This window comes from Artemia sp. Qi Xiang Cuo, chromosome 16, assembly GCF_049724085.1.
Source record: "Artemia sp. Qi Xiang Cuo chromosome 16, ASM4972408v1, whole genome shotgun sequence".
Taxonomy (NCBI): Eukaryota; Metazoa; Arthropoda; class Branchiopoda; order Anostraca; family Artemiidae; genus Artemia; species Artemia sp. Qi Xiang Cuo.
The window spans coordinates 29,174,875-29,198,252 of record NC_142809.1 but is presented as its reverse complement, the minus strand read 5'-3'; the positions used below and the strand labels follow the sequence as shown (position 1 = coordinate 29,198,252).

Sequence of the window (23,378 nt, the reverse complement as noted above, 5' to 3'; positions counted from 1 at the left end):
TAAGATCATTTTTAATTAAATGTGTGTATAGAGCATTTAGTGTATATTCACCCAAGTCCCTATTTAAGGAAATATTATTATTAATCTTAAGTCTGATTTCAATTGATTCTCGTACTACCTGCTTTATGCCTAGGTCATTGCTAATAAGGGCAGATTCATCAAAAATTATATTGTGGTTAGGATTTTCAAAAATATGGCTGCCTAATGAAGAATCAGATGAAACAGTGGAAATATTAGAATTTAAAGCTTTGAAAAATATCATCTTTATGCTGTTGTATGCGCTTTTCTAAATTCTGGTGTGTTCTACCTATATAATATTTGCCACAATCGCATGGTATTTGATAGACCCCTCTTTGGCGAGTAACTGGGGTTTTATCTTTACCAGAATTTAGAAAATTTATGATTCTAAAATTATTTGTGAATACTACATGCAGATTATTTTTCGTGCAAACTTTTTTAAGATTTGTAGTGATTTTTGGGATATAGGGGAGGTAAATTATATTTAAGGGCTTGTCAGACATCTCACTTGGTAAGCTATCATTAATTTTACGGGAATGTCTTTTCAGTCTACAGTTAATTACATTATTAATAAATATCATAGGATACCCATTTCCAAAAAGTATGTCCTTGATAAAGTTTAATTCTGCTGTGATGTGGGAATCAGAACAAATATTTAGGGCGCGATCGACGAGGGATATTACGACTGCTCTTTTAACTTGAGGGGGTGGTTTGATGTAAAATGCAAATATCTATTATTTTGTGTTGGTTTTCTATAAATAGTAAAATTGAGTTTATCAAAGCTACGAATAACTAACACATCCAGGAATGGGATTTTATTTGCGATTTCAATTTCTAATTTAAACTGTAAATTTCTATAAGATGTATTAAGGTGATATAAAAAAACCCTAAGTTCATTTTCCCCAAAATTCCAGAGTAAAATTACGTCATCCATGTACCCTCCCCAAAAGATATGTTTCAAAAAATACGAATCTAATGCCCAATTTTCAATATGTTCCACATAAATATTCGCCAGTAACCCGGAGAGGGAGCGCCCATCGCTAAGCCCTTAATTTGCTGGTAAAAAGAATTGCGGAATTGGAAATACATTGAGTATTTGTTACAGAGTTTAACCAAGGTCATTAAGACATCACAATCTATTCCTGCTGCTGAAGCTTCTATTAAGTGACAATTTTCATTGATATTATTTTATAATAAATGTTCAGATACTGTGACATCAATATTTGTATACATTGAAACAATGTCAAAGCTACTTATAATTGTATTTTCGGAGATATTTACGTTTTTGATTTTTTAAACTAAATCTACCGAATTACATATATATGATTTTTGAGAGTAAAGCAAAGGCTTGAAGGCTGTACATAACCATTTCCCAATATTGGATGTGGGGGCTTTCGTACAAGCTACTATGGGTCTTAAAGGAATGCCTTGCTTATGTAATTTTGGTAGACCATAAAACTTTGGGCAAAAGCTACCACGGGGAAAAATTTATTGTATAGCTGCGGAGTAATTTTACCATTTTGTTTTAAACTTTTTAATTCATTTATAATTTTGTTTGCAAATTGATCAGTATGATCGTGGGTTGTAGTTCTATATGTTGTCTCGTCATTTAAATGAGAATAAATTTTTGTATCGTAATCTGTCGTATCTATGACAACCAGAGAATTTCTTTTATCTGCTTTAGTTATAATAATGGATGAATCTTTACGGAAATTAGATAGTATTTTTAGGTCATACAAATTATTTGGTTTTTTATTGGCGGGAAAATTAATCTTTATTTGATTATTGTAAAGGGTATCTATAAGACTAGCCCTAACTTCATCTGGGTTGGGTATAGATGTATAAAATTTGTGTACAGAGGATTCTAGAGAGGAAATTAAATCTGCCACAGGGACATGTCTTGGAAGAAAAGAGACTTTTGGACCTTTTTCGAGAATTTGAATTTCCTTTGGTTCAAGCGTTCTAGAGGATAGAACCAAAGGAAATTCAAGTTCTCGAAAAAGGTCCAAAATTCTCTTTTCTTCCAAGACATGTCCCTGTGGCAGATTTAATTTCTTCTCTAGAATCCTCTGTACACAAATTTTATACATCTATACCCAACCCAGATGAAGTTAGGCTAGTCTTATAGATACCCTTTACAATACTCAAAAAAAGATTAATTGTCCCGCCAATAAAAAACCAGATACTTTTTATGACCTAAAAATACTATCTAATCTCCGTAAAGATTCATCCATTATTATAACTAAAGCAGATAAAAGCACTTCTCTGTTTGTCATGGATACGACAGATTACTATACAAAAATTTATTCTCATTTAAATGACGAGACAACATATAGAACTACAACCCACGATCATACTGATCAATTTGCAAACAAAATTATAAATGAATTAAAAAGTTTAAAACAAAATGGTAAAGTTACTCCGCAGCTATACAATAAATTTTTCCCCGTGGTAGCTTTTGCCCAAAGTTTTATGGTCTACCAAAATTACATAAGCAAGGCATTCCTTTAAGGCCCATAGTAGCATGTACGAAAGCCCCCAAATCCACTATTGGGAAATGGTTATGTAAAGCCTTTAAACCTTTGATTTACTCTCAAAAATCATATATATGTAATTTGGTAGATTTAGTTGAAAAACTCAAAAACGTAAATATCTCAGAAAATACAATTATAAGTAGCTTTGACATTGTTTCAATGTATACAAATATTGATGTCACATCATCTGAACATTTATTATAAAATAAAATCAAAGAAAATTGTCACTTAATAGAAGCTTCAGCAGCAGGAATAGATTGTGATGTCTTAATGACCTTGGTTAAACTTTGTAACAAATACTCAATGTATTTCCAATTCCGCAATTCTTTTTACCAGCAAATTAAGGGCTTAGCGATGGGCGCTCCCTCTCTGGGTTACTGGCGAATATTTATGTGGAACATATTGAAAATTGGGCATTAGATTCGTATTTTTTGAAACATATTTTTTGGGGACGGTACATGGATGAAGTAATTTCACTCTGGAACTATGGGGAAAGTGAGCTTAAGGGTTTTTTAGATCACCTTAATACATATGATAGAAATTTACAGTTTACCTTAGAAATTGAAATCGCAAATAAAATCCCATTCCTGGATGTGTTAGTTATTCGTAGCTTTGATAAACTCAATTTTACTATTTATAGAAAACCAACACAAAATAATAGATATTTGCATTTTACATCAAACCACCCCCTCAAGTTAAAAGAGCAGTCGTAATATCCCTCGTCGATCGCGCCCTAAATATTTGTTCTGATTCCCACATCACAGCAGAATTAAACTTTATCAAGGACATACTTTTTGGAAATGGGTATCCTATGATATTTATTAATAATGTAATTAACTGTAGACTGAAAAGACATTGCCGTAAAATTAATGATAGCTTACCAAGTGAGATGTCTGACAAGCCCTTAAATATAATCTACCTCCCCTATATCCCAAAAATCACTACAAATCTTAAAAAAGTTTGCACAAAAAATAATCTGCATGTAGTATTCACAAATAATTTTAGAATCATAAATTTTCTAAATTCTGGTAAAGATAAAACCCCAGTTACTCGCCAAAGAGGGGTCTATCAAATACCATGCGATTGTGGCAAATATTATATAGGTAGAACACACCAGAATTTAGAAAAGCGCATACAACAGCATAAAGATGATATTGTCAAAGCTTTAAATTCTAATATTTCCACTGTTTCATCTGATTCTGCATTAGGCAGCCATATTTTTGAAAATCCTAACCACATTATACTTTTTGATGAATCTGCCCTTATTAGCAATGACCTAGGCATAAAGCAGGTAGTACGAGAATCAATTGAAATCAGACTTAAGATTAATAATAATATTTCCTTAAATAGGGACTTGGGGGAATATACACTAAATGCTCTATACACAAATTTAATTAAAAATGATCTTACAAAATATTTTAAAAAACCGATTGACATTAACACAGAACCGGTGACAAAAAGACCTTTGAGGTTAGCTGCCAAAAAGGCTGGATTAGCAATAAGAACATGTTTTTAATTTATTTTCTTTCATTTCATTGAATCGTCTTGTTTTACCTTACTTTTTATCAGTCCTGGTTGAACTTCGCTGAAGTAATGATGCTAGGATTGTTTTGAAAGAATTTCCACTTTTTTGGTTTTATTGGTCGCATGTTGTTGTGAGTCTTTTTTCTTTTATATATTTTTGTCTTGCTGAGGACGGCCCTTGGACATAGGGCCAAAATATTCATTCAAATTATCTCCACTGTCTTACAAAAAGATTTCCGTTTTGATCTTCGTACTATTGTTGTTTGTTATGGAAAGGCAGTGTGGTCTTCGTCGCTATTTTTATCCATCCATACTTTCCCTACAGAAAGTTGAGTTTTCAAAAATAAATTTTGTGACATGCCTTGCACACCCAGTACACCTAGAATATCACAAAGTGTTGCGTAGCCTTCTCCTGAGCCCATGACACCCCACGTAGCCTTCAAGTTGAGGTCTCCATGCACATTTGTGTAACGTTCAATTGATTCTTTGGGCTTTTCTTCAGAAAAAGATGTTTAATAATCTTTGATCTTCATCACTGGTGGTTCAGGTGCATTTTTCACTAGTTTTTTCCACTTACAGGCAGTACTTTCTGTCACTAGTGTGATTTTTAAGCCAACATTATATACACGAACGATGCGGATTTCGGGGCTTTCTTCTCTACGTTGAAATATGTGTAGTAAAAATTCTGCGAGCTCTTGGACGAAAAATGGAAGGTTCACTATGCAGCTGAGATTCGGAATGTTCCCTAAATCAACACCCTCAGGAATTTTCTTCTGTTTCTCAATGAGAGTTGGTCCTGCATCTGATACTGAATCCCTCGTATCATCTGTAGATTGATTTGCAATAGAAGTTTCCCTTGGAAGGAAGGACCTGAAATAGGAAAAGTAAGTTAGTAATCGAAGCAGGCAGTGAGAGAACAAGCAATTTTAAAAGACATTAATTATGCTATGTTTTTCCGAAAACCATATTTAAAGGAGTACCACTCAAGCTAAACTTTTTGGCGCGTAAAATATATTTAGAATAGTGTAATTATCAAGAATCATTTATGCGTAAAAAAGGGAGGGAGAGGGCAGGCAGGGAAAGGGCAGCGCTTGTATTTTATATTTGTATACTTCTGTGGCTTACCTTGCCCCCCCCCCCCCTCCCAGATTAAGAGGTCTAAGGCCACTAATAATCAAATACTAAACAAAATTCTTAATCAAACCAAAAAAGAATCCCCCCTTTCCAGTTGAAAAATGCTTCCATGGATAATTTCACCATGAAGAATTTTTCTCACGGAAATTCTCCCCTCCCATGGAAAAATATTCCAGACAGTTCCGACCCGGCTGAAAATTTCTCCGAAAATTATCCCCAAAACAACTCCACATGTAAAATTGAGTTGGCAAGGAAAAAGTAAGGCAAATAAGACCATTTTCAGTACTTGTCTATGAATGTCTATTATATAAAACACACTCGAGAAGTGAAGTTTGGTGAATGCTAATGAAATAAAACCAAATTATGATGAAAATGTAATAGTTTATAAACAAATTTGGGCTATATATTTGCAAATTATGGGGGGGGGGGGTGAAGCCTACCATATATTAAATGCATAACCTAACCAAACCTATTTTAACCTAACCAAACCTTTTTAGCCTAATGAAAAAAATATGATGAAAATAGAATACTTTATTAGCAAAATAGTGAAAACTGCAACTTGGAAATATGCTCCCAAAACGCAAAAAAAGGCCTCCAGATGTACTCTACTAAGTATGAATGTAAATGATGGCAGGATGTACCTTGGTGCCGTTTGTTGCTCCACTTCTCTGCGGAACCTTAGATTCTCTCTACTTTTTGGGTAGAGGCGCCGGTTTCAGGGTCGACAAAAATATTTTTGTGGTTCACTTTCAAATGAGTGAAACCTGTTTGTTCCAGCCAGTTGTGTTGTAGTCCTTCCAACAATCTGAAATGGTTCTTGAACATTCATGGTGAGACACTATATTCTATCCTTAATCAACGCAAACAAACCAGTGTCCTCGAGAACCGCCTCAATAATGAATTAAAATGAACTAGGTCAAGGATCACGTTAATAATGAACTTTTCTTTGTCCTTGAGACGGTCAGCCGACGCCTAAACTCCCAATTTAGTAATTTACAAATGACCTTCACAATTTTGCTAATAAATTAGCCTATTCTATTTTCATCATTTTTTATTGTCACCAAACTTGACTTCTCGATTGTGTTTTATATAATAGACCAGTAGCCTACCTCATTTTCGTAAAGGATCATAGTTTTTTTTTTTTTTTTTTTTTTTTTTTTTTTTTTTTTTTTACTTACGCTATGGTTCCCCTCCATTCTTTTGATCAAATCTATTGTCGGTTTTAGGCCTTGATAGGAAGGGGACAGTACATGTATTCTATATTTTTACGCTATTGTGGTGTACCTCCCCCTTGATTACGAGGCCTAAAACCGCTAGGCTACTTATCAAATAAAAAACCAAATTCTTAATCCAAACAATAAATTACGTATAATTTATGTACTTACCGCACATGTTTTAGATTAAGCCATCCTTCGTTGATCTTTTTTCTCCTAGTCATTTTCATGCGATTCTCTCAGCAGTCAAACTCAAATTGAAAATGTTTCTGACCCGTCTTAGCCTCTGGTATGTTTTCATCCAGGGGGTGAAAAGGGGGGTTATGTAAAACAGGAGAAATAAAGTAAAATCTAATTTTTTTCATAAATAGATATAAAACTAACCACTCGGATTAAAAAGCTGAGAATCTTGGAATATACTAAATAAAAAAAGAGTCGAGTTTGAAGTTGAGTTCGACTTCGTCGCTTTTATACATGCCCTACAAGAGTCTAAATTGTGAAAACGTAGAAACAATCGTGGAGGAATAAATTTAAAAAAAAATAGAATTTTCAAATTGGCCAATTAATTTTAAAAGTTTTTTTTTAATTTATGGTACTTTCAATTTTTTCCAATTTTACTTTTTTTACGCTCCAGGCCTTTTTGAAAAAAAACTACCAAGTTTCACTTTAGATTTTTTTTTTCTATTTCCTGGGAATTGAATCAGAAAAAGCAAAACGGCCAAATTTTAGATCCTTTTTCAATGATCCCTTGTGGAAAGATTTATTTTGCTGACATGCCGGGTCAGAGAGCCAGATCTCTTTTCATAGCATAGGAAAATTAACAATTGAAAATTCTAGACTCAAATTCTAAAAAAGCTACGTTTTGCTATCTTGGAAATGGATTAGGTGGAAAAATGAAACTTTCAGGTATGGATCAACAGACTAAAATATGTCCTGGGAAGGTATTTTGAAGTACCTACCTCCACTTTTTCTCCCTCTAAAAGACACTGACCTTTGATGACATATAAAAATCTTTGTCTTTCAAAAGTGAAACCTTGTAAAATAGATCTTCTGGAAGTGTGAGGTATCCTAGTTTATGAGGTTTCAAAGATTGACAAATACATTTCCTAAATTTAGAAAAAAAACCACTGATATGGTTTGAAATTCTACTCATGTTACAGGAATAGCATTTTCAAAACTAAAATCAGAGAAAAGGAAACTGAAAGTTAATGTATATTGCTGTTTTTTCAAAATTCAGGTGTCATTGAAATTGAGGTGTCACCTGTCAACCTATCAAGTAGGCAACTTACTAAGATTTGGAAATCAGAAGAGGATTTACATATTATCTTAGCAATACCTTTCCGGGATTCACTACTGAAAGTTTTATTTTCCTAAACTAGCCCCTTTCAAATATAGCGAAAAGTAGCTTGTCTAGGATTTCACCGTTCCAGACCTTGTAAAATGTTGAAAAGATTTTGTCACGGGGTAATGACGTTTTCTGCTTCGGTTTTGCCCCATTTGCCCCGCAGAGGAACAAGTTACTATCAATTACAAATTCTGAGATAGCCAATTAATTTAGAAACTTAAAAAAACTACTCATTGAGTTTCCCAGTTGCAGAAGAAGTAATGCCACACGGTTACGCTTCCGAGTTGCAGAACAGTAATGCCGCACGGTTGCACTTTCGAGCTGCGAAGGATTTAATGCTGCAGGATTGCGCTTCCGAGTTGTGGAAAACGTAATCCCGCACGGTTGCGCTTCCGAGATGCTGACAAAGTAATTTTTTTTAACTACGGTTTTGCCCCACGGAGGAACAAGTTACTATCAATTACAAATTCTGAGATAGCCAATCGATTTAGAAACATAAAAAGAAAACTACAGATTGAGTCTCCCAGTTGCAGAAGAAGTAATGCCACACGGTTGCGTTTTCGGGATCCTGAGGAAGTAATGCTGCATGGTCACGCTTTTGAGTTGTGGAAGAAGTAATGCCGCACAGTTGCGCCTCCGAGCTGCGGAGGAATTAATGACGCACGGTTGCACTTACGAGGTACGGAAGAAGTAATGCCGAACGGTTTCGCTTCCGAGATGCAGAGGAAGTAATGCCGCACGGTTGCGCTTCCGAGTTGCGCAAGAAGTAATGCCGTACAGTTGCGCTTCCGAGTTGCGGAAGAAGTAATGCCGCACGGTTGCGGTTCCGAGATGTGGAGTAAGTAATGCCGCACGGTTGCGCTTCCGAGTTGCGGAAGAAGTAATGCCGCACGGTTGCGCTTCCGAGCCGAGGAGGAAGCAATGCCGCACGGTTGCGTTTTCGAGCCGCGGAGGAGGTAATGCCACATGGTTGCGTTTCCGAGTTGCGGCAGAAGTAATGCCGCAGGTTGCGCTTCTGAGCTGCGGAGGAAGTAATGGCGCACGGTTGCGCCTCCGAGTTGTGGAAGAAGTAATGTCACATAGTTGTGCTTACGAGCTGCGGAGGAAGTAGTGCCGCATGGTTGCGCTTCCAAGTTTCGGAAGAAGTAATGCTGCACGGTTGCACTTCCAACCTGTGGAGAAAGTAAGGCCATACGGTTGCGCTTTCGAGTTACGGAAGAAGTAATGCTGCACGGTTGTGCTTCCGAGCTGCGGAGGAAGTAATGCCGCACGATTGCGCTTCCGAGCTGCAGAAGAAGTAATGCCATACGCTTGTGCTTCCAAGCTACGGAGGAAGCAATGCCACACGGCTGCACTTCCCAATTGCGGAAGAAGAACTCCTGCACGGTTGCGCTTCTGAACTGCGGAGGAAGTAATGCCACATTGGTTGCGCTTCCGAGTTGCGGAAGAAGTAATGCCGCACGGTTGCGCTTCCGAGCTATGGAGTAAGTAATGCCGCACGGTTGCGCTTCTAAGTGGGGGAAGAAGTAATACCGCACGGTTGCGCTTCCGAGCTGCTTAGGAAGTGATGCCCCTTCGTTCCATAAAACTCACACAGTTCATTCAAGTAAAGGCACTTCAGACTAAAAAAAAACTTCAAAATGCGCGCCTGGTGGACAATACCCAGCACCTTTTTGTGTATACGGCTTGATAAAATTTTTGAAAACCTTTATTATTTAAACAATTTTTTTGCTTATTTGGAGAAAGTAGCTTTGTCAATATTAAGTTTTCTTAGCTCTGACTTACAATTTCATTACTTGTCATTTAAACTAAATTGAAAAACATGCTCCTAAGGGTAATTCAGACTGGAAAACCTTGTGATGTACTCCTAGTCAACGTGTTCTTGATCATATTCAGGGGTAAAGTGGCATCATGTACCACAGCTATCGGCAGGTGTGTTATGTATGAGGAGACACTTCACCCCCATGTTTTCAACCAGTCACATAAAACATTTGGGGTGGTAAAATAGCGATACAAAGTGCCACTGTTTTAATGAATAAATTTTTTATTAGAACAAATGGGCTGATGGAAATATATGGGGTAAAGTAAATGAATGAAGATCAGTCTCAGTCGATAAAAAAAAAATGAAGTAATATCAATAGCAATACCACCCAAATTAGTCACTAAAATTACCAGCCAGTCGGTAAAATACATTGCCCCCCCGCCCCAACATTTCACTAATTACACCTCTGGTCGGTACCAGACCAAGTCTACAAAAAATAATTACTCGGAATTCTTACCCTACCCCCAAAATAATTGAGTTAGTGACACAACTGACTGTTACTCCATTATCCTTTGTAACTCATATGCAAAAAGCTAACAAAAACTCCAGAGAAAATGTGTCTCTTGTGAAAAGATCAGCAGGGTAGTTGTACTTTATATTTCCGATTTTAGCTCCAAAATCCTGTCTTGTTTACAAGCATCACTGAGTATGATATTGAAGTTTAATTTGTTTAAAATAAAATTTAACATTTTTGTAGTGAAAAAAGATATTTTGTTGCAATTATATATTTTTTAAAGAGAAAAATCCTCTTCTTTTCCATTCTCAGCATCTCCTAACGGTGTTTTATGATTATCTAAATAGTTGGAAAATCTTGCCAGACCACATGAAATGTTAGGTCTACGTTTTCCCGATATTCAAACGACCTTTTTACGTCCCTGGCTAAGAAAATTTCAACTTTGCATTTCAGATATTTTTTCGCCAAAATCTTACTTCATCGCCCCAAAAATCAATCCCTTTTCCCTGAATTTCAAAAATTGAAAGTAGAAGCACAAAAGCAGATGAGCAGAGGTGTAGCATGGGATGAGGTTGTGTGGGTTTGAGACTTCCCTTGGATTCACGTGTAAAAAGGGTACGCTTCATTTGCATACAAAAGTTCCATATTTGAGTCATCTCAAAATATACCTCCCAAAACTGGGTTCTAATGATGTCGTCGTAAATAATTGAAAAATATTCTAAAATGAAAGAATCATAGATAAATATTGAATCTTTTGTACCAAAGTCACTATTTTATTGAAAAACAAATTTAAATTTTCTAGAAAAGCAAAGGAAGAAAGACGAAATACGAACGCTTCATTAAAATAAAACTTAACATATAACCTAAAAACTAAATATCATACTCCAAAAATGCATCAAATGTTACACTTGAAAGATATATATTCACACTAGATAATGCCTTATCACATCTAAACAAATAGTTCGTAAAAAAAATACTTCACAAAAGTTCACATTATTTTGAACAATCCGATACTCATTTCCAATATTGCAATATAAAATTACCGAACTTGACATCGAAAGTATTTCATTTAAACTAGCCTCAACAATAGGACTCAATTTTAGGCCCACTACATGCATACTTTGAAATTGTGTGCAGAATTTTTACCCAAAGGAGGGGAGATGACATTTGGAGGGGAGAGATGGGTCATAAGCTCGTGAAAATTGAAAAATTAGGTAAATACTACATGCTAAAAAAATAAAAAAAAATTAAACAGCAAAGAAAGGAAGAGCATGGGTCAAAAAACTCTCCATCTCTGCGCACATCCTGTCTACTTGTGCATATTATGCATAAAAAACCATCTATATGATTCTCTTTTAAAACCTACTATTGTAGGTTTACAAGGAACTGGCAAAAACAATACTAATCTTGTCCTTACTTCAGTCTAAGTTCAGCTTATTACTAATTTGTAAATTTAAATTATAAAATAAAATGTATGCTGCCATGCTTTATGTAAAGATTTATCTCTTAAAGCGAAACCAGTTATTTGGGTAACCAGCATTCTAAGTTGGCTATATTATTTCAATAAGATACATAATTCTGGATTTTAAATTTAATTCTAAGCGAGATAAGAGCTTCCTTTACCTTTTATTGTGCTTTGAAAGAGAATCCCAGACTTTCTACTATTCGCCTTTATAGTTTAGTAAGATGGTAGAAAAAACGGGAAATTATGAACCATATAAACCATATTAACATTATGAACCATAAATATATCCTGAGATTGACAAAATTAAAGACACAAAATGTTCCGCAACTTACCGACTAAACTTTTGTGCAACTCAATTTTATATTCTCATTTAGCACGTCTCCATTTTCAGTGGGTCAGTGAAAAAGCAGAGCATAGAGAAGAGGAGGACAAAAGATCATTAAAATTCATTATAGTAGGCTCTGTGGTCGAAAGTATTAATTGCAGCCTATATCATTATGCTCTGCTACTTACAGACTTACTAATATTTTATAGTTTTAATCTTACTTCAAACTTTATTCAATGTGCGACAGAACAATGTATTCCGGTATCCTATACACTCCGTTTGATCTACTTTACGTGCTACCTGTATTCTTAGTTTTCCAGTTTCCTTCAAGGATTATTGACGTGTAGTCCAAGTTGTAAAGCTGAAGTTGACCATTAATTATTATTTTTTTTTTTGAAGATTTGAAGATTACGATTTTAGCATAATTTCAGAGATTTGTGGCAAGACTTTTGACCCAAAAAGAAAGTAGTTTTTTGATCAGATTTTTTTTTTCATCAATTTTTAACGAAGTTTAAAGTCTGAAGTAAAAGAAAATAGGCGCATTCTAGATTTGAAAGCCAAAATATGAGTGAAAATTCACGGTATCGTGTGGCATTTAGCAGCTTTGGTAATCCTGAGAGAAAGAAGTATTCAACGATATTTCTAGTGAATAACTTTGATTCCAAATCTGAATTACTTTTGAAAATATCTATGGCTGGAACTAAGCCTACCCCAGATAAAGTATTGATAGGCATTGAATTTAAAAGGGTGATACCCTATTCAAGTCTGAAGTCTTTGGAGTCTGATAAGCATACTCCAAAGTCCAAATTCAGTCTTTGATTAGTTCTAAAGTAAGTCAAATTTACACTGGTGTCAGTTGTGCTATATTATCAATTTGATTTTGCTCTAATCTCAATTTCTGGGTCAGAAGGGTTTTTCATACTTTGACAGCCGTGTGGCATGTAGCAGCCTTGGTAATCATGAATAAGACAAAGAAAGAAGCGCTCAATGATATTTTTAGTAAATAACTCTGATTCAAAATCGGAATGGCTTTTGGAAATAGTTATGGCTGGAACTAAACCTAGCCCAGACAAAGTATTGATAGGCATTGAATTTAAAGAGGTGATACCGTATTTAAGAACCACCTATTCAATATTTATCAGTCTGATAAGCATACTCCAAAATCCGAAATCAGTCTATGATTATCGCTAAAGTAGGTCAAATTTATTCTAGTGTCAATTGTGCTATATTATCAATTTAATTTTGCTCTAAATTAAATCTCTTTGTGAGAAGGATCTAGAGAGCTAAAACGTAAAAAAAATGGGCGAAGTATATGGATATTGAAGGCTCACTGCATTTTGGCCTGAGTTAAACACTAATTTTGAGGTTTTAGAACTTGATCAATAGTATTCTCCTGAATCTCCCGCTAAGAAACTGGGCTATGAATGCTCCTCAAGGGTTTTACTCCTCAATGTTCACTTACTTGGTAAAACAGTAAATTCGACGCGCAATAGATTGGATTGGGCTCACGAAATCTGTATTTGGCAAACCAAATACATACAAGTATACAGCTAAGGTTTGGAAGAACTATCTTAAGAGAAAGCACTCATTAAAACTAACAAATAAGTAAATCTAGCATTATCTAGTGATTTTCTATTAAACTACCAACTTGGAATGTCAATGTATGGACGGATAGCTGCCAAAACAAGGGCATTTATAGGGCTGAGCCCCTTTTATTATTAGTACAATTAAAATCCATCACCGCAACCCCAACAATTTTTAATTATTAGTACATTCTTTGGGCCCAATTATACTTCGCTAGATTAGTTTTGTAAGTCTTGAGTGTGACTCAGTTTTAAAGGTGATGTAGCCATCTTTGAAAATAGCCATCAGGGTACATTCATGGCATTTTTTTTATGCCCCATTTTTAATATGTTTCGCTTCGCCAGATTTGTAGGCTAGAATTTTGACGAATACTTTTTTTGTCGCTTGAAAGATTTGTATGAAGTTCAAACAGCATGGAAGTAAACTGCACCAAGGATAATGATGAGGGAGTATACCCTTGTAAAATTCAAAAACATAAAAAATGACTGATTTTCATGCATCTGAAAGCATGGATCATCTACAAAACTTTGCTAGAGCCCTCTCCTCCGAAAAAAACTTAACCTTGGTGCAAATTTAGCTAGAAGGCTTTTTGATTAGCCTTCCGTGGATCTGATCCCCCCCACCCTCCCTTCTTAAAGGTAGTGTGTTTCGTAACTCTGTCAGAAGGACCGCCTTGAACAACTACCTTTCCGGTAACTGGGTGTATGCTACACTCAAGACTTGCCAAGTTAGCCGCGTTGTCTAGGTGCTATTTACGATAGTTATTTCCCTACCTACCACAAAGAACATGACAATATTGTACAAGCACAGCTAGAAACGACAACTTAAATTCACAGGGCAAGCGCAGACAAATGAGCCACAAAAAACACATTATATCACATATGGCACTTAAAACTATACACAACATAAGTAATTGGCCGCAAATCCTAAAAAAAACTAACTCGAATGGCTACTATAAGCCGTGTTTGAGTACTGGCCAGAATATATGGAACTTCCAGTTGTGCTAATTGCCTTCCGTCTCCTTCTTCTAGACACCAAAATTAGTATAACGGCGACTACTGCAAAAATTAGTATTAGACCAGCAATAGCTATCCCGATTGCAAAGTGGCGAGGAGATATGCACAATGTGTCGGGATCACGAACGATCTGAAATGAAATAAATAAGGACATGAGGTTTGACATAGAAAGTGACATTACTTTAAAATGTTTCCCAAGAAAAAAAGGGGAAGAAACAGAAAAAGAGAGAGAAGGAGCAGGGAAAAAAGAAAGAGAGAGAGATTGAAAAAAAGTCACTTGTGAACTAAAGATTTTGTCTTTGAACGTTCGAATTTTAGTAGAGATTTTCATCATTGATATTTTATTAGGTTTAATAAATTTATAGTTTTTAATTGCCCCTTTTCTTACTTTAACTGTAATGATGGATTTATCTTTAACTCTAATGATGGATTTATTTGAACTCTGAGACAATTTTCTTGAGAATTCGTAAGGCTAAGACTTCACCAGTGTTATCACACAAAAAAAAAAAAAATCTTAACCGGTCAAAAAGTCCTAATTTTGTAAGTGGGCGTGGCTAATTATTTAAGGAACCTAAATTTGGCCACTGTTCATTCGAGTGAGTAATTGTTGAGGTTCTAAAGCTTGTAAAATTAAAAAAGAATTTAGTTTGACATTCAACAACAGAAATAATAAAAGACAGCAATAAGTACACTTAGAATTTACGAAGAATTTCAGAAAAGAAGAGCAAAATAGATACACTTAGCCCTTAAACCAAGTTGTAAAAAAAACTTTATTTGTGTAGTACAGCAACGATGGTCTGTAACACGGTAACTAAAATGTCAAAAAAGTTCGCTGTGTCGTAGCGTCAAAAATTATGTTCTCCGGGGGCTCTTTCGGAGGGTCTAAAAACTCCTTGGGGATCTTAGAAGGAATTTCCACGTTATCTCCCTGTTCGAAGACAACTTAAAGCGTCTGTTGACCCAGGAGGCCACCACTTCACCCTACCATGGCCTGAGTGCAGTTTTAACTTTCATTCATACGCCTCTGACCAGTAAAAAAAAAAATAAATAAATAATAATAATAAAAAAAAAATGTCAACCCTTGAGGTATTTTTTGTATCTTCCGGAAGTTTTGATTACTGTCTTGAAATTTGATCCTATCACTCTTGGAGCTGTGAAAGCATCCAGGTGCAAAAAGGGCACTGAAAGGCGGTTGAATCAACCGTCTCCCATACTTTTAGAACCATCCATTGTGTATAGTGAGACCATTGATTAAAAATGTGCATGGGAGACGCGTCGCACTTCACTAAAACAACAGTAATGCGTCAACTATGATCTTGGAAGAGACACAATAAATCTGGGACACTGGGATTAACGAAGGCAAAACTAACAACTAAATAGGCCTCACGGTACTTACTTCTGGAGAATCCCTTTCTTCCGTTCCTAAAGGATTGGAACTTCGACTATCTGTTGTATCTGTTACATAAAAGCCACCAAACACCTCTATTGTTGCATTCTGAGCAAATTTCGAATCACCAACATAATATTGAGGAACAATAAAATCTTCTTGTGTATTTCTTTGAATTCGGCGCTTCCGGCGGAGATTATTCCCAGCAACGTCACATATTGGTGGCTAAAAAAATTGAAGCCTTTATATTTAATTCTATTAATTCATGCAAATTTATTTTTTTACAAAATTTACGAGGGTAAGTGAACCCAAATAAGAATCAGAGCTTGATGTGCCACTAGGGAATAAAATTTTCAACGAGTCGCAGCTCGACTTCAAGTTTATCAGTTGAAATACGAAAATACCAAATTTTTTCTCTTCTTGACAAAAGTCAATTTGGAAGGGTGATCCATGTGTATAATGTCTTTCATAATTATCAACTTGGTAGAAGAGACGAAGGATTTGAGAGCTATGGCTAAATAAAGTAAAGCCAAGACAGATGGTCTCTGTGAAAGGCAAGGTTGGCATAACTTTTCCTTTTCCTTGTCAGTAATTGTGGCCCCGTTCCTATCTTTAACTGGGACTAGTCCTAATTGACTACTCCCTCTCAATTCATGCTACACGAGTGAAAATATGTATACTTTTCTTGAAAGAACAAGGGAAGTTTTACCGTAAAGAACATGAAGAGCTGAGGAACTTTGACATTTGAGAAGAATTTTGTTCGTTTTAAATCTCAACGTTGCTCTTTGCTCTTATGTGAATGTTTAGTAGTTCATAAGACACACTATAGAAGTTCAAAAAGAGAATAATCTAAAATTTTGCATCTAAATTTGTCTTTATTCGTTTCATTGTAGTGCCAAGTTAACTAAGTTATGCGGATAATGATAGTACATACTGTGAAATTTGTACAAATCACTCCAAATAAAAACACCCAGAAGCTACTCAGAATTGATCAATCGAATTCAAGGGGTTGGGCGGAAACAATTATGCAGGTAGCTCAAAATTACAAGCGAAAATAATGTGTTTCCATCTTGGATGGCTCAGTTTTATCCCTGTTATATCAAAATTAAAGCGGGAAACACAAGTTTTGTCAAACTCCAAAGGACAATGAACAAGCTCAGGAAGTTTTTTTTTTATAACAAAAATACAAAATAGATGCAAGAAGCCAATTTCCATGCTTCTGGATCACTCCTAACGCTTGAGAACCTTAGAAACTCCTGACTCGTCTACTTGTAATGTTTACCTCTGCTTCTGCTAGCATTTGCTGTGGGTCTTGATAAAGCAATTCTTTGTTTTTAAAGTTTTCTGGTGTGCCAGAACACCTTGAGATCAATTAGTTTTGAAGCTTTAAAGCCTCTCTCTGCATTAAAAGCCTCATCGTTAATCTCAACAAGAATTCTATGTGCGTCAACTGCAGATTTCTTTTGGAATAAAACAGCGCAATAAAATTTCCCACAACACACCATATTTGACACAAAACTAAACCTATCAAAACCAATAAAAAAAAGACTTATTCACATAATAATAAACTACCACTGACTAAAATTCAAGCTTACGTGTACTGCTGCCTCGCAGATGCGTCACTACTGATATTTCACAAACGCAGCACTGTCAATGTCATCTAAGAGATAGCAAAAACATATTCAACATCCTTTAAAGACGGAGGAAAATTATCATATTATGAAGTGGGCTGCTGATCCTCGAACTCCACTCTTTACACTAAAGTTAACTAATGCTTAATTGAAAGCATGATTGATAACTATAGCACATTAAAACTTTAGCGCAAAGAGTGTTGGGCTTAAGGGGCGCTAGTCCCCATAAATGTTGGGTGATTTATTGTAATTTTTAGTTTTAACGTTACTCCTTAGTTTCATTTGAAAAATTTGTCTTTCTTGCGCAACTTATGATTTTACTTAAGTATAATGTATAGCTAAAAATGAGGGATACTGTCACCTTTCTCGGCCTCACCCTTATTTACAATAAAACTTATATCTTTTACAAAAATGCTTGGAAAATGATAATCACCCCCTGAAAAAAAAGTACATCTCTTGAACAAAATTACTGGGCTCTAGAACGAGATGTATGGCAGTAAATTGTGACAATCCCAGCACCAAATTCAATGAGTGACGAAGAACTGCCTTGATGCCAAAGGGCTGGATAGATATAGCAATTCTCAAGCTAAAAACGGCCGTAATTTGCGATTGCATACGAACTGGGATTTCTTTCCAGATTAAACCGTATTTTTAGCGTTTTTATGCTTACTTATAAAAGATAAGGAGATTATACCTGAAACTTTGATTATTATTTAAGACTATCTTATGGTTCTATGAAAAGGTCTAGTTAGACACATATGAAAAGGTTTAGTTAGACACATATGTGAGCATCAAGGGGCAGTCGTAGAAACTTCGGAGCGGTCTCTTTCAACTGGAAAGTAAAGTTCTTGAGCCTTTCTTGCCTCTGGGGCAAGCGCCGTAAAGTATGCAAATTACCTATTGTTTAACTATAGGTTTTATAGTGAAGAGGAAGGGGGGCACAGCTTGGTGGATAATATCAAAATTTCAGGTACTATCAAAGAAACGAAATAACGGTGAATGGGGGGGGGGGAATTCAAATTCAGTGTTGGAGGAGAGGGAAGCATTTAAACAATTTTTGTCTCCAATCTAGGCAAAAGTAACGGTTTATACTATAAGCTCCTATGGAATTTGGAATTTATGTACAGTTAAGAAGCAAGACAAGCGGACGTGGACGTGGCGTGAAGCGGACGTGGACGTTGAATTATGACTTGGGGGAAATTGTAGGACTAAATAAAAAGACAAAATGGCAAATGGGCAAATGGAAAATAAAAAGAGAAATGGGGGAAGGTAGAACAAAAACTAAAGATAGTATGTGCATCCAGGTATCAAAATTCTATATCTGCAATATCTTAGAGACAGAGCTGGGGATGGAGTTAAAATTTTCAGGCACTATAAGAGAAGAAGAGAGAAGAGAGGGATAAGGGTTTTCAAATTCTTGTTTTGGGGAATGGGATTGCCTAAAAATATTATGCACCCAATCCGCCTAATTCTATAGTAAAATCATTGTCAAAATGTTTTGCACAAAATTATCGTTCACAAATTTTAACTGAATGTTCTATTTTTTTTTATTCTCAAACCTTTGAGTTCGTTTTTCGAGCTGTTTAGTTAGCAGCCAAGATTCACATCCGTATATTGATACTGAGAAAGTATTACTAAACCAGATCCGAAGCTTTAGTGACATACAGTAGGCTGTATTTTTTACACGTTTCAAGTTTATCAAAAGCTCTACCATTGTTTCACATGATGTGTCCTGATTGTACTAATTGACACCCCGAGTGGTTCCACTGTTTGAGAGCTCAGTGACTTTCAGCAGTAGTTCCTCTCTTAGGTGAGACAAGAGGAGTATGTCGTCAGCAAAATTACTGTCACAAAAACATCTTCAAAATAAAAGTATAGAGCTACGTTAAAACCAAAGACGAGCTAAAACAAAGTGATATAATAATTCAAAATCAAAACGAATAGAAAATTACTATCAATGAATAAATGAGACCCAAAAGGAACAGAATGAGTAATCAAGTCAACCTTAAAATGGATAGAAATTACCATAAATAAAAGAAGGGCAAACATTCCATAAGTCTTCTAACGGCAAGAGCGCCATCCGCGCTTTAATGAACACAAAATATATTTTAGATATTTTCTTTTTATGATATTAAATGAAAAATTCCTGACACTTTGAGGAATTACTATCACTATATATTAGAAAATCGGTTTACTTTCATTAGTTCTCTTCAGCATTCTTTGCTAAAGTGGTGATTTTCTTTCTTGCCCTTGTTGTCGCTGTGGATGTTTTGACAATCAAAAACCACACTCTTCAAAAATGAAACGCAAACTCCTTTCCAGAGGTTTATAGTCTTTCAGAGGGAGGAAGGGGACAGGTAACACCATTCGTATTTGTAAACGTTGAATAGCCTTGAAATGTATTTTTTTTCGTTTGCCACTGCTCGAAATACGTTCCAAATTGAGAATCATTTTTGTAAAGCATAAATGACGCTCTGGCCTTTAGAAGAATTAGGGAGAGTTAGACCTACTCCAGTTTGTGGCAATTTCTGTTCGTTTTAAATTTGATATGATTATTCATTTTAATTTATGTTCGTTTCGGATCTCCTTTGTTCTTTGATAGTAATATCCGTCTGTCTTGTTGGAATTACTCGTATTATATTGATTTTAATGTAAGTGTATTATGACTTTGATTTTAATGTAAGTCTTTATTTTTCATGAAAAACTTCTTTTTTTAAACTTTTTTTTTCGAATTAATCACTGTAGCAAAGCGACGACCATTGTAGCTGCATTTAGGAGTCATTGCTTAGCACTCTTGGGGTCTCTCTTCCGGGATTCTATCCACGCCTATTCCCGAAGTAACGTGTAGTATATAACCATTGAAACCAAAAAACAGCAATCAAAACTATTTAGCCAAACCAAGGGCAACCATATGACCTTATCTACTGAAGAAGGAGGAATCTGCTAAATATTTTTCCGTTTGAGGGGAGGGGTCAAGATAGAAATCGAAGTTTTGCAAGAAAATGTCGTGTTTATTTTGGAAACTAAAACTACTAGCTCTTTCTGGACATGTCAGTTAATATCAGGGCGTAGCAACCTCCAGATGTTCTCTTTAAAATCCATGAGACGGCCATCAAATTTGTTCTAACCCCTCCCCATCTTTATATTATGGGCTCCAAAAAGAGGTGTTACCATAGTCATCAAACTTGGAATCTTAGCATAGAAAATTCCAATGTTCACAAGAAACTATTTTGAAAATACAAATGGGATTATAGGCTTCGAGGGTGTATAACCACGAAGTTTTATTCAAGGCACATTTATAATCTTGTTTTATCCAGTTTAATCCTCATTTATCTTATTATTTCCAAATAGCTTATAAGTAATTAAATGAATTTAGAAATACTCGAATAAGGATTGGCCTAATTTTTTTTATTCAATTTGCTACGCACGGTTTTTTATTAGTTTTTCTCTGTTGCAAAATTTCATTTTCAATTATAAGCGATTGAAATTAATCCCAAATTGTTTGCTGAAACACCTTTTCAATCTCATTCACAGTCCGTAAATGTTTAGATTCCAGATTATAAGAATAATTCAAAGATTAAGGCGACTTATTATTTTGAAAATACAGAACTCAGTTTTGTAGAAGTCTAAATATAAGCACAATAAATAAGGTATACTTAGTAGCCCACAAGAACATTATCCGTAAACAAAGGATATTTTTAAGGGATAATTTGGCGTTTTTCTTCCAATGGGAGGTTTTTGAAAAAAAAATCAAAATAGAAAAAAAAATCATTAATAATACAACTTTGTTAAGTACAAAAACAAGCACAGAGCACGTAATCTCTTGGATTTTCATAAATTCGTGTGTAATTTTGCAAAATTGCAAGGAGGAGGGGAGGAATCTAGATGATGTGTATAGAATTCAAACAATCTGCTCCATTATCACCACCCCTGCAGACGTCGGTACTTACAGTTTTTCAAAATTTTAGAAAGGCCTTTGATATATTAGTATTATTTGGTACAAATATTGATATTATGAATGAATTAATGAATCAATTTTATTTGTAGCCCACCTTACAACAAAAGAAGAATGGGCGGAGTAAATGTACCACGAGAAAAAAGAAAAAAAAACTAACAAGAAAACTTCATATTACTGTATATACAAAACACAAGAAACTGAACATTCAGCAAACGGCATTGTAGATCAAGTATGTAGATACACATTCAGGAAGACCACTTGGGGTTGGAGCTTTTACGCGAACAGGATATCCGAGTTCGGGCACCTGATTTGAACTATATTATACTTTATACTATTTCTCCAGGTATGTATTCTGGTGTAAAGAGGGAGTCGGAGGAGAAACTTCAGATACTTGAAGAAAGCTGATCTAATCTTCAGTTACACCCGACTATGATATACTTTAGTTGGTATATAAGCACCTCCGGGGGACTTTTTTAAGGCAAGGAATTTTCCTTTTTTTATTCTTTTTCTCCATTTTCAACTCCTTCAATTTCTTAGACAACGCGTGCAGTTTCTAAAATGGATATGTGGACAAAAAAAAAAGAAAAATCCATAGCAACATATTAAGAAATAAATTGTGATTTGTTAAAAAACCGTTGTGATTTGTGAAAATATAAGGGGCTCTGGTAAGGGATTTAGGGAAAAATAACTGAAAATCAGTTATTATAACGCAAAATCAATGTCAGTTCAATTTCTTTGTGCCCAGTCTGTACTTCTTCTCGTGACATCTTGTGAGCTTCAATCTTCTAAAGACCGCCGAAATTGAAGTAACAAAACATGATCTATAGGATTTGCCTATTTCAAATAATAGATAATTAGAACAGAAATGGTGGTAAGCTTATGCTAAGATACAACAATAATTATCCTATTTTCTCATTGAGTTAGACAGACCTATATATAAAACATGAATCAGGCTTTCATTCAGATAGTCGAGCAAGCCTAACTGAGCCCTAAGCTAGTTCACTGTCAAATAGTGTACTGAAGAGTACTTGAGCGGTGGATTCCGTATAGCTTTATTTTACAGTGCATGCTTTAGAAAACCTGTCTTCAGCAAACAACCTCTCGTCCTTGACTACCTAAACGATAGGTATACAAAGGTGGGACTTGAGTTTCTGAGCCACATTTTGGGTATAATGACGTTTTATAATATGCTTTTTCAAAATAAATTACTTTTATTTCATTGACTGAAGGAGGAAACCAAAAAAAAAAATATCTAAAATTACAAGCATACAATATCTGAAGTCTTTTGTCATTCTGAAGATTAATGTCAAAGTACTACCTATGAATATGCCTCTGATTTAATCAAGTCTATCTCGAAGTTTTTGCTGAGTCTAGAACTCATATCTTGTAACTCAGATACATCAGATACAGAACTTTAAAAATTTATAACTCACCCTGCAACTTTACAAGGAAGCAGTAAGGTGGATCCATTACAGATTTGTTTTCACTGATTATGTATATGGTAAAGTAAAGATCTTAGAACCAAAAAAGGCTCAAAATTTACACCCTAGAAACATTGCTTCCATCCGAGTTGGGACCAATCCTAAGAATTGGTCCCTTTCTGGTATTGATGACCAATGGAGGGGGAAAATATTGTTTTTCTTCCAGATGAAGGGGATGTTGACATGGCTTCCCTTCTATAGTACTGTAGCTATTTGTCCAAATTTTAATCAAAAACTTTGTTTGAAAAAGTATCTTAGTTGTAGTTTTACAATTTATTACTCTTTCTAAGAAAAACACATGCCATTAGTTTTTCTTGTTTGAAGGATAGTTGCAAATTTTGGCACTAAATGCTAGAAGTCATCCTCAGAAGCTTTTAGCTTTATTTTTTCACTACTACAAAGTTTACTGTAGTAAGGAAAGTAAGAAGGTTTGAACACGACCATAGTCATTAAAAATTCATCGATCAATTTTCTAAAATTTAACAA

The 23,378-nt window shown here is 35.2% G+C and overlaps 1 protein-coding gene across 1 annotated transcript in view; it reads right to left on the bottom strand.

Moving 5' to 3' along the window:
- Window positions 1-12,213: 12,213 nt before the first annotated feature.
- Window positions 12,214-23,378, bottom strand: part of LOC148942759 (cuticlin-1-like) — a 166,740-nt gene continuing 155,575 nt past the window's right edge. The window contains exons 8-9 of the mRNA XM_089102592.1: window positions 15,832-16,047; window positions 12,214-14,565 (exon numbers count right to left, since the gene is read on the bottom strand). Coding sequence (XP_088958718.1) covers window positions 14,356-14,565; window positions 15,832-16,047 — 426 coding nt within the window. The 3' untranslated portion in view covers window positions 12,214-14,355. The remainder of the gene's footprint in view (window positions 14,566-15,831; window positions 16,048-23,378) is intronic.